The sequence below is a fragment of the Terrapene carolina genome, unplaced genomic scaffold (genome assembly GCF_002925995.2).
Source record: "Terrapene carolina triunguis isolate 2854851 unplaced genomic scaffold, T_m_triunguis-2.0 Scaffold247, whole genome shotgun sequence".
Taxonomy (NCBI): domain Eukaryota; kingdom Metazoa; phylum Chordata; order Testudines; family Emydidae; genus Terrapene; species Terrapene triunguis.
This window is the reverse complement of record NW_020664598.1, coordinates 16410496-16423325: the sequence shown is the minus strand read 5'-3', so window position 1 is coordinate 16423325 and position 12830 is coordinate 16410496. Positions and strand designations below refer to the sequence as shown.

Sequence of the window (12830 nt, the reverse complement as noted above, 5' to 3'; positions counted from 1 at the left end):
GGTGCTGAGGAATGGGGTGGGGGGGGGGCGCTCCAGCTGCTCTGGTGGTTGCTGCTCCCCCGGGCGGGGGAGCGGCCTGAGTCCCCCCTGCTGCCATTGCTGCTCCTCGGGGCGGGGGGGGGGGCAGCCTGGGGCCTTCCTGCTGCTGCTCTGGGTGGGGGGGATGGCCTGGGGCCCTGCTGCTGCTCCGAGGCAGTGCCCGGGACCCATTGCCGGGGCCACCAGAGCAGCGGCTGGTGAAGCTGGCCCCAGGACCGCCCCAGCGGCTGCAGCTGCGGAAGTCACGGAGGTCCCGAAAAGTCATGGAATCCGTGACTTCTGTGATCTCCATGAAAGACTCACAGCCTTACCCATGAATAATACATAGAGGCACCAGCCAATTACCCCAGCCTTACATGCCATAAATATACCATCTTACATGTTCAAGAGTCCCTTTGACAGTGCAAGCTCATTAATTAGTTCACCACTCTGTCAAAGGAAAGTGGACCTGCACCAGGCTTTGTAGTCTGAGCTGAGATTCCCGAATACTTCAACCAAAAACACGCCGTTTTAGGTAAAATATAAAACTGATTTATTCACTACAGAAAGAGATTTTTTTTTCAGGTGATTACAAGTAGCCAGCATACAGATCAAAATTGGTTACATAAGAAATGAAAATAAAATTTAGAGTGCGTTTCTATCTTTAAGAGACTAAGCAAGATTTAAATCAGTCTCTCACCCTATACAGGCAGCTCACAGTTTTGAATATACAGTCTGGATTCCCTTCCCAGCCTGGGACCAATCTCCCCAGTTCAAAGTCTTTGTCTTCCAGACAGTCTTCCAGGTGTTGAGATGGGGGAGGAGAGAGGCCCAGGTGGTGATGTCACTGTCCCTCTTTTATACTTTCTTCCAGCTGCTAGAAAGATCCTTCCTGTGACTTGGGGGTTAGGCCGCCACCATTGTGTATGTGCTCTCTAAGGATTCTCTAAGGCGTTGGCTACACTTGCGAGTTACAGCGCTGTAAAGCCGCCCCCAGCGCTGTAACTCACTCCCCGTCCACACTGGCAAGGCATTTGCAGCGCTGTATCTCCGTGGTTGCAGCGCTGCATGTACTCCACCTCCCCGAGAGGAATAGTGAGTATTGCGCTGCTGCTGCAGCGCTGCGGCGCCAGTGTGGCTGCCCAATGCGCTGTGAATGGCCTCCAGAATTATTCGGCAGTATCCCACAATGCCAGTTCTAGCCACTCTGGTCATCAGTTTAAACTCTACTGCCCTGGCCTCAGGTAACCAACCATGTGACCCACCCTTTACATTCCCCGGGAATTTTAAAAATCCCCTTCCTGTTTGCTCAGCCCGGCATGGCGTGGAGTGCTATCAGCGAATCTTTCCAGGTGACCATGCCTCCACGCGCCAAGCGAGCCCCAGCATGGAGCAATGGCGAGTTGCTGGACCGCATCAGTGTTTGGGGGGAGGAAGCTGTCCAGTCCCAGCTGCGCTCCAGCCGTAGGAATTACAATACCTTCGGGAAGGTATCAAAGGACATGATGGAAAGGGGCCATGACCGGGACGCCCTGCAGTGCAGGATTAAAGTGAAGGAGCTGCGGAGTGTCTACCGCAAAGCCCGCGACGCAGACGGCCGCTCGGGTGCTCCCCCCGCAACCTGCCGATTCTACAAAGAGCTGGATGCGATACTTGGGGTTAACCCCACCTCCACTCCAAACACCACCATGGACACTTCAGAGCCGGTGTGGGGGGGGGGCGGGAGGAGGAAGAGGAGGAGGAAAACGGGAGTGATGGTGGTGGGCCGGATGGAGACACCCCGGAATCCCTGGAGCCATGCAGCTAGGAGCTCTTCTCGAGCCAGGAGGAAGGTAGCCAGTCGCAGCGGCCGGTACTTGGTGGAGGACAAACAGAAGAGCAGGTTCCCGGTAAGCGGTTTTTTTTTCGGGAAGGAATTTTTTCGGTGAGGGCTCTTTGGGAGAGGAGGGTTAGGCATGCATGCCTAGATGCGGAATAGTGCATTGATGTGGTTTATCACATCGTGGTAATCGGCCTCGGTAATCTCCTCGAATGTCTCATCCAGAACGTGTGCAATGCGCTTGCGCAGGTTTATCGGGAGAGCCACCGTGGTCCTCGTCCCAGCCAGGCTAACGTGTCCGCGCCACTGTGCCGCGAGGGGAGGGGGGACCATTGCTGCCCACAGGCAAGCTGCATATGGGCCAGGGCGGAAGCCGCATTGCAGTAGAAGACCCTCCCTTGCTTCCCAGGTCACCCTCAGCAGCGAGATGTCATCCAGGACGAACTCCTGTGGAAAATGTTGGGACAGTGTTCAGTGTAGGTGCCCCCTGAAGCTGTTGGCTCTCCCCAAGGCACAGAAACCCAGAGGACAGTGCAGCCCTGAAACAATCAGTCCCCCTTACTCACCATTTTGAGGCTCCCGTGGGATGTGTGCGCTCGGTTTCGGATGGGAAAATTATGCTATTGTGTAGACCCTGTGTGTCTTCTACTCCTTAAGTGCGGGGGGAATCCTTACTCTGTCTGGTATAAACAATGCTGCCTCTGTTAAATGTTGCATTTTGCCTATACAGCAGCATCAACCTTGAGACCTCAGCCATCCCTCTTATCGCCTGCTCAGAGACTGCAAAGACTCAGGAAGAGACCGCGAAAAAGCAAAGAAGACATGCTGCAAGAAGTGATGCGGCAATCTATTAAAGAGAATGAGAAAGCACAGAACTGGAGGGAGAGAGAAAGCAAGATCCGCCAGGAAAACGCAGCGTACCGGTGGCAAAGCACCACGCACCGGCAGCAAAGCACTGATAGGCTTATAAGCATCCTGGAACGCCAAACAGACGCTATCCAGGAGCTCGTAGCCATGCAGAAAGAGGAGCAGTACCGCAAACGCCACCCCCCCCACAGCCCTTGTCCCAAAACTCTTTCCGTTGTGCCCCACTGTCACCTCCAACCCACTTTCCCCAACTTCCGTGTTCTTCACGCCACCCGCTGCCTCCAACACCAGTATCTTCACCACCCAGCCCTGAAAACCCTCTGCACTCAACCACCATCACCGTGCAGTATAGCTATCCTGAAGTGCAGCACTCACTGCACAGCACACCAGACAGGACATACGCGAATCTGTGATTGTACTGTTCCCCAATCCACCCCCTTGTTTCTTTTCAATAAATAATTTTTTTTTCTTTTCAATAAATGGATTTTTTGGCTTTGAAAACATTCTTTATTATTGCATAAAGTAAAAGGCTCCTTAGCCCAGGAAATAAACAGGCACTGCAAGTTTGCTTGTCTGCTTAGCAGACACTGATTCCTAAAGATTGGAACTACTGCACTTTACTCCCGTGCAGGGCACCAGATATCACTGCTGGTTTTCAGCCTCAAATTGCTCCCTCAAGGTATCCCTAATCCTTGCAGCCCCGCGCTGGGCCCCTGTAATAGCCCTGCTCTCTGGCTGTGCAAATTCAGCCTCCAGGTGTTGAACCTCGGAGGTCCATGCCTGAGTGAAGCTTTCACCCTTCCCTTCACAAATATTATGGAGGGCACAACACGCGGATATAACCGCGGGGATGCTGTTTTTGGCCAAGTCCAGCTTCCCATACAGAGATCGCCAGTGGCCCTTTAAATGGCCAAAGGCACACTCCACAGTCATTCGGCACCGGCTCAGCCTGTAGTTGAACTGTTCCTTGCTGCTGTCAAGTCCCCCTGTGTAGGGTTTCATGAGCCATGGCATTAACGGGTAAGCGGGATCTCTAAGGATCACAATGGGCATTTCAACTTCCCCTACCGTGATCTTCCGCTCTGGGAAAAAAGTCCCGGCCTGCATCTTCCTGAACAGCCAAGTGTTCCGAAAGATGCGTGCGTCATGCACCTTTCCGGGCCAGCATGTGTTAATGTCAATGAAATGCCCACGGTGATCCACAAGCGCCTGGAGAACCATAGAGAAATACCCCTTCCGATTAACGTACTCGGATCCTAGGTGGGGTAGTGCCAGAATAGGAATGTGCGTCCCATATATCGCCCCTCCACAGTTAGGGAACCCCATTTATGCAAAGCCATCCACTATTTCCTGCACGCTACCCAGAGTCATGGTTCTTCTGAGTAGGATGCGATTAATGGCCTTGCAAACTTGCATCAACACGATTCCAATGGTCGACTTTCCTACTCCAAACTGGTTTGCGACCGACCGGTAGCTGTCTGGAGTTGCCAGCTTCCAGATTGCAATAGCCACCCGCTTCTCCACTGACAGGGCAGCTCTCAATCACGTGTCCTTGCACCGTGATTGCTCCTCACACAGTCCCATGAAAGTGGCTTTTCTCATCCGAAAGTTCTGCAGCCACTGCTCGTCATCCCAGACTTCCATGACGATGTGATCCCACCACTCGGTGCTTGTTTCCTGAGCCCAAAAGCGGCGTTCCACGGTGCTGAGCATGTCCGTGAATGCCACAAGCAATTTCGTGTCGTACGCGTTACGCGGCTCGATAGCATCGTCGGACTCCTCACTCTCACTGTCACTTTGGATCTTAAGGAATAGTTCGACAACCAAACGTGACGTGCTGGCGAGATAAGTCAGCATATGCCTCAGCAGTTCGAGCTCCATTTCCCGCAGACAGATCGCACTGCACAGAAACTGTTGAAAGATGGCGCCAAAGGTGAATGGAAACAAAGGGATTTCTGGGATGCGAAGCGATGCATCACGGGGCATTGGGACAGGACCCAGAATGCCCTGCATCCACGCCCCCTTCCCACAACCCACAGCGCCAGAATGGGAAAAGATGCTCTGTGGGATAGCTGCCCATAATGCACCGCTCCCAATAGCGCTGCAATTGCTGCAAATGTGGCCACGACAGTGCGCTGGGCAGCTGTCAGTGTGGACAGACTGCAGCGCTTTCCCTACTCAGCTGCACGAAGTCAGGTTTAACTCACAGCGCTGTACATCTGCAAGTGTAGCCAAGGCCTAAGAGAATGGATTCTTCTTGATGGGCCATCAACGCCAGTCTGGCCAGTGATAGTTGCTCCATTGTTGCCACTGACAAGCTAGCTGTGAGCGTTCCCCACTCACCACATATTTCAGTACCAAACATACAGCAATACTTCATAACTTCACATGCAGTGATAGTACATACAATCCAACAGGATAGCAATGTTCAGCAGATCAAGACTTTTTAAGTGATACCTCACAAGGCATAATTGGTACAAAACATATAATCATATCACAGTGGTGAATATATGGGTTCCAGGGTGCTATTTTGAGGTACAGAATGTCACAAATACTAAATTGCATTTTCTGGAGTATGTAAAAGCAGCATACATTAGCAATGTAAATGCTCAAATTATTTTTTTAAGTAAAAAGTGCCTCTCTAAATCAACTTTTAATATTAGTGTTAAACTCATAAATTGCATTTTAAGAACAACACACCATCCTGTATTATCTGGATGCAATCTTCATCTGTGATTGGTGTATCTTGGATACCTTGGAAATTGCTTAACTGCCTTTCATAGGTCATATTGTGCACATATTTGAAGGAAGGATGTTGCCTAGGAGAAATGTTTGATATTTCTGAAAGAGAAATCTGATAAATTTTTGTTTTCAACCAGTCTCTGGGATCTGCTCTCTTTCATCATGTTCTCTAACATTTAAAAAAAAAAAAGACCATTCATTTTCCGTAGCATTTCCATAAACGAGAGCCAGGAACTCTGTGAATATCCTCTGGTAACTCCATATACGATATTGGTATTGTCTCTGGCTTTCTATACAAATTTCTGGATAATGTCTTCTGACTCAGTTGTGTTGTTTTTTTTCCCAGCAGTTAGGATTATAAAAGTCTAGATCTTAAATCTGTGAGTCCAGAACATAGGCAATACTCCTAACTTTGCTGTGTTTTGGTATGGCAGAAGTGATCTAAAGTGGAACTTTCACATCCGACACCTTGATGTGTTATGCCACTCTTTAGATAAGCTGTCAATGATCAGACCACAGAATCATCATCATAAAGTTTTGCTTGATCTGAGCTGATCTCATGGGTGAGCACTCCAAAGGTATATCTTCACTGCAGTTAGCCCAGGCTGTAGCTTCTGTATACATAGACAAATCTGTAACGTTGGCTTGAGGATATTTTAAATCCAGGCTAGCAGGCACAGCTGAGGGTATAGCTTGAGGTCGAGTTTCATTGCAGCCTGGTCTGGCAACCTGCCTGCTTTGCAGTGAGAATGCAGGCTAATCAAGCCCAGGTTCTGTTAGGCCTCCAGTGCTAACCCACAATTCTACCTAGGCTCTGATTTCTTGTCTACCTCCTTCTGCACTGAAGTCACCTACACTGGCTCAGTACTTTAACCCCACATTTTCTCACTCCATTTTTGCTGTGCTTCCAAAGAATTTGTGCAGAGATACAGCCCATGAACGTGTGCTAAGAATCACTTTGTGGCTTGCAGACTAAATTCCTTAGTAATAATCTCATTAGAAGTTCTTGATGCCAAATGCTGTTTGCTTATGTGTACAGAACAGTCCGTGTTAATAATGAGGAGCTCCGCTTGGAAGTTACTTAGATAGGTGTTCTTATGTCACTGACACAGACAGCAGCTCCATGCTAAGCGAGAGAGAGCACTCTGGGAATGAATTCATGGAACAGCCCAGGTTAATTCATACTAAGAACCATGGGATATCCCACCAGAAATCCCATCCCAGTACATTGGCTAGTGCAGCACCACAGGGGATACTGTTGCACAAGTAGGACTTTGCATTAGGGATGCACCAGGCTAGGCTAGTCTGGGCTCTCACTGCAGTGAAGTACCCTAAATGGCACCAGACTAGAATTATAAGATCTACAAGCCTTTGCTGGGTTGTGTTTGGTGGATTAATTTAGATTGTTTTGAACAAAAGGCAGTGAGAACCTGTTTATATTACAGCAGGCATTTAATCATGAGTAAATGGTGTTCCAGCTGGTCATGACGTCTTGAGACTAGGGCTGTTGATTAATCACAGTTAACTCACACAATTAACTCAAAAAAATTAATTGCTATTAATCGCACTTATAACAATAGAATGCCAATTGAAATTTAATAAATCTTTTTGGACGTTTTTCTACATTTTCAAATATATTGATTTATATTACAACACAGAATACAAAGTGTACAGTTCTCACTTTATATTATTTTTTTTATTACAAATGTTTGCACTGTAAAAATGATAAAAGAAATGGTATTTTTCAATTCACCTCATATAAACACTGTAGTGCAATCTCTTTATTGTGAAAGTGTAACTTACAAATGTAGATTTTTTTTGTTACATTACTGCACTCAAAAACAAAACAGTGTAAAACACGAGAGCCTACAAGTCCACTCAGTCCTACTTCTTCAGCCAATCGCTAAGACAAACAAGTTTGTTTATATTTATGAGAGATAATGTGGCCTGCTTCTTATTTACAACGTCACCTGAAAGTGAGAACAAGCAGTCGTATGGCACTTTTGTAGTTGGCATTGCAAGGTATTTACGTGCCAGATATGCTAAACATTCGTATGCCCCTTCATGCTTTGGTCACCATTCCAGTGGACATGCTTCCATGCTGATGATGTGCGTTTTAAAAAAAAATGCGTTAATTAAATTTGTGACTGAACTCCTTGGGGGGAGAATAGTATGTCTCCTGTTCTGTTTTACCCACATTCTGCCATATATTTCATGTTATAGCAATCTCGGATGATGACCTAGCACGTGTTCGTTTTAAGAACACTTTCACAGCAGATTTGACAAAACGCAAAGACGGTACCAATGTGAGATTTCTAAAAATAGCTACAGCATTTGACCCAAGGTTTAAGCATCTAAAGTGCCATCAAAATCTGAGCGGGACGAGATGTGGAGCATGCTTTCAGAAGTCTTAAAAGAGCAACACTCAGATGCAGAAACTACAGAACCTGAACTACCAAAAAAGAAAATCAACCTTCTGCTGGTGGCATCTGACTCAAATGATGAAAGTGAACATGCGACGGTCCACTCTGCTTTGGATCGTTGTTGAGCAGAATCTGTCATCCGCATGGATGCATGTCCTCTGGAATGGTGGTTGAAGATGAAGGGACATATGAATCTTTGGTGCATCTGGCACGTAAATATCTTGTGACGCCGGCTACAACAGTGCCATGCGAACGCCTGTGCTCACTTTCAGGTGACATTGTAAACAAGAAGCGGGCAGCATTATCTCCTGCAAATTGTAACCAAACTTGTTTGTCTAAGCGATTGGCTGAAGTAGGACTGAGTGGACTTGTAGGCTCTAAAGTTTTACATTGTTTTATTTTTGGATGCAGGGTTTTTTTGTACATAATTCTACATTTGCCTCTGCCTCTGTGCTGCATGTTCTTCCAGAGTGCTTTGGGCTGTGCCTTATGGATAAACCCTTGCATTTTCCGTTTTAAACTGATTTTTACCACACACACAAAAATCCTGGGTTTTACAAAAAGTATTATTCATTTTTTCCAATTTTCACACCTACTTTTATATATTCAAGTATATAAAAAATAACTTGTTTTATTAGGAAAATACAATACATTGCATGAGATATAGATATTACAATAATACGTTAGTCTGTGTGTATATGCCAAGCTGCCTGTTGAGGTAAGGCTATGTATTAGTCTAAAAGATGCACATAATAAACAAACGGGCATGCACGCAAGCTCTGAAGTGCGTGCACATCTGAACGTACTGATGAATCTCACGCCCACCACGTACACATTTCAGGCTATTAGCAGATAATGGTCTAAAGATTTGACACACTAAAATGGGAAGAAAATGAAAATCTGTATCAGAATACATTTCAGAACATGGGAAGTATTCACAAATTTTTAAAAAATAAAAACAGGAGAAAAAGATGAAGTTGAGTGTATGTGCTGCTAATGGTGTGGCCCAATTATTAAATGTAAATATAGGCTAATAGTTCTAAGTCTACAATAATAAACTTTATTCAAATGAAAAGTTTTTATTTGGGGGTTAGAGATGTATTGTTTTCTTAAACTCAGAGGTGGCATTGTGTTTTGAGTTCTGTTTTAGTTCTGCAGCAAACCACATTGAATTCTATTCATCAAAGCATTAATCTGCTGAATACTTCCCCCTGTTCTTCCATCCACCAACACCCCCCTCTCCCCCAATATTTACCCAGAAAAATTAATATTTTTTTCCACCGATTTTCACCTCTTTTGTGGCTGTAATAAACACCAATAAATTCCTGCGAAACATTAAATAAAATAAAAACTGAAAACGAAGGGCCCTACTTATGGAGGGGTTCTGAAGTCATAGTAGACTTTTATTCTTGCCAAGACTCAATGTGCTAGACTTTTTTGGACATATCTGATATGGCCTAGTGCCCAAGCTTGTAGAAATTGGACACCTTCAGGTCTGACATTAGAGACAACCTTCAAAATTTAGTTTCTCTGGAGGGAAAGTGAAATCAGACTACTTTTGGTGAGCTAGTAGCTATAGATAAGTAGCCCATTTCATTTGTAGGCTATTTCTTGTTTGGCTGGCTCATAAAACTATTGGAACCTTGTTGCAAACTCTGTATGTTTGTGAAAAGGTCAGCGCAAAGTGATTTTTCAAATTTTGAAAAGCAGCTAAAGCTATTTGTTTATTGTGGACATAAAGCAACACTATAGTCTTTACCACTTTAAGCTTCTAAGTGACTTAATATTTTTTCAAAGTATGGAATTTATCATAATAGATCTTTAAATTGACTGATTTTTTTTTTTAATAATTTCTAGCAATACTGGAATCTTCTCAGTTTTGCATTAATTGGCCTCCTGAGTTTTCAGCTCCAGCTGAGAAGTGCAGTGTTATATCATTTATAATGGCAGCCCAAAGAAATGCCATTCACTAAATGGAAATAATGAAAGAAGAATTAACATTTTATGTAGTGCTTTATTCCTTACTTGTAGCCTTTATACATGATCAAGATAGGGCACAAAGATTGTTTTCACTTTTGTGGGTCTCCTTTGATGGTCAGACTGGGATCCTTTGTGTAATGGTATTGAACTGGAGGATTCATTAATTTAGATTTTTAAATAATATTTTCCCCTCATTTTGTCTACTAGTTAATACCTTGTCGGCTTTTACTTATTTGCTGTGAAGTTGAGACTCAATCCTCTTGCTCTACAGGGCTGCAACCCCCAGAATTGGAGATATTCTGCAGAAGTTAGCTCCTTTCCTCAAGATGTATGGAGAGTATGTGAAAAACTTTGATAATGCAATGGAACTGGTGAAAATGTGGACTGAGCGGTCTCCTCTATTCAAATCCATTATTCAGGACATTCAGGTAATGGAGGAGACTATTTATTGAAAAGCTACAAAATAGTGTGTATGTGTCATTTTCTATATTTCTGAAAGACAGTGTTAAATAATTAAATATCCAGTCCCTTTGAAAGACAAGGTAGGTACGGTAATATCTTTTATTGGACCAACTTCTGTTGGTTGAAGGAACAAACTTTCAAGCTACAGAGCTCTTCCTCAGGTCTGGAGAAGATAACCAGTGTCTGAGCTAAATACAAGGTGGGACAAGTCTAAGGGGGTCACACACACTGTAGGAGACAACTTCCCACTTCATTTTAAGTAAAGGGTGAGCAGGCAGCAGGGTGTGTTACAAATTGTTGTAATGAGCCATAAAACCAATCTCTGTGTTAAGTCCATGGTTTTTAGTGTCCAACAGAGTTATGAATTTAAGTTCCCAGGCTTGTCTTTTGAAGGAGTTGTGTAGGTTTCCTATGGATATGTCTATACTACCCGCCAGATTGGTGGGCAGCGATGGATCCAGCGAGGGTCGATTTATCTCATCTAGTCTAGACGTGATAAATTAACCCCCGAGCGCTCTCCCGTCGACTCCTGTACTCCACCGGCATGAGAGGCTCAGGCGGAGTCGACGGGGGAAGCGGCAGTAGTTGACTCACTGAGAAGACACTGCGGTGAGTAGATCTAAATACGTCAACTTTAGCTACGTTATTCACGTAGCTGAAGTTGCGTAACTTAGATCAATCCACCCCCCTAGTGTAGACCAGGCCTCAGAGGATGAGCACTGAGGCTACGTCTTCACTACGGGGGGGGGGTCGATTTAAGATACGCAAATTCAGCTACGCGAATAGCGTAGCTGAATTCGACGTATCGCAGCCGACTTACCCCGCTGTAAGGACGGTGGCAAAATCGACCTCCGCGGCTTCCCGTCGACGGCTCTTACTCCCACCTTCGCTGGTGGAGTAAGAGCGTCGATTCGGGGATCGATTGTCACGTCCCAACGGGACGCAATAAATCGATCCCCGAGAGGTCGATTTCTACCCGCCAATTCAGGCGGGTAGTGTAGACCTAGCCTTAGAAGTCAGATATGGAGTGATTGCTTTGTGAAAAATATACACCTATGAGTGATAAGTTGTTTTTTGTCTTTTATCATTTTTCTGTGTGAGTTCGTTCGAGAGTGTAGTGATCGTCTGGTTTCACCCTTGTTGTTGTTGGGGTCTTTGTTGCACTGGATGAGGTATACCACATGTTGCAATGGGTATGTGTAGGACTCATGGATCTTGAAAGGTGTGTTCTGGGAGGTATTGATCATTGTAGCAGTGGAGTTAAGTCTGCAGGTTTTGCATCTGTTGTTCTGACAGGGTCTGGTGCTGCTTTGAATTGATGTTTCCTGGTCTGTGGGAAGCTTGCTTCTGATGATGTGCTTGGATAGGCTGGGGGATTGTTTGAAGCCCAGAAGAGGGGGTTGGGAAAGAATTCTTTCAGGATGTGGTTCCCATCAAGTACTCATTGTAATTGTTTGATACCCCTTATGGGTTCCAGTGTGGGGTGTTAGGTGACAAATAGGGCTATGCAGTCAGTGGGGTTTTTCCTAATGAAGCAAGTTCTCATGTGGTCTTTGGGTGGCCCGTTCCATAACACAATCTATTTTTCTGGTCCCTTAGAAGTAAGTCAGGGTTCCATTTTGTCCATTTAATTTTGTCCTATTTTTTCTTTTCCTTTTTTCCCCCCACATCCTTCCTCTCCAGTGAAACACATCATCAATCAAAGCATAAATGTTAAAACACATGAGGACCAACGAATTTGCTTTATGTCGGTCATAGATACTAAAAAGTAAATAACACTTTTTTTACAATTACATATTTGTCCATCTCTAAATTCCTAACCTGTCGTGCATGACCTGCAGTTTTCCAAAACACCTGAGTTAGGAAGTATGTTTACAATCCTAAATATTGAGTAACTGAAGGTTGAAGGAGCAGTCAGTCATGGGAATGTATCTCTTTGGAAAAGTCTGTAACTTCACCTCTCCAGGGCCTCTTCTTGATTTTTCTGTTAATTAGTATGGGTATCATTTCCAACCTACAGACCTATCAACTAGAAGTTTAGGAAAGGAATAAGACATTCCTGCAATGTGATGCAGTTTAAGCAGAATGTGTGGTCCTCAGTAAGGGATTTCTTTTGTGTGCTTTAGTCTAATCTACAGCTTACTTCTTTCTAAGGAAATGGAAGTAAACAGACATCATTTTTCTCAAAATAGCTACCCTTGTTTTTACATCATGGATAACAATGTATTGAAAGAAGGCGTTTGTCATACAGGTGTGCCATATTAGAGTCCAGAATAAAATGCCTTGCTTTTATGACTTGTCATGGTAAATTATGTTTGTCCCTTATTAAATAAATTAGATGTTTAAGATCAGTTATTACAGATATTATTTGAAAAATTAAGTTCAAATACAATGTCATTTGTGGTCCTATTTATGAAATTCTTTCTGCTGGATACAAAGAAAATAAATACAGTGATTCTCCCTGCTTTACAGTAATTAACTTTACTTGCTTTTAAAGTCATTGGAAAGGATTTTAATTA

The 12830-nt window shown here is 44.6% G+C and overlaps 1 protein-coding gene across 2 annotated transcripts in view; it reads left to right on the top strand.

Annotated features, from left to right (window-relative positions):
• The window catches only part of FGD4 (FYVE, RhoGEF and PH domain containing 4), an 83207-nt gene that overhangs the window by 57559 nt on the left and 12818 nt on the right, over positions 1-12830 (top strand). For both annotated transcript variants that reach the window (XM_026657587.1, XM_026657586.1), the window contains exon 7: positions 10121-10277. In XM_026657587.1, coding sequence (XP_026513372.1) covers positions 10121-10277 — 157 coding nt within the window. The remainder of the gene's footprint in view (positions 1-10120; positions 10278-12830) is intronic.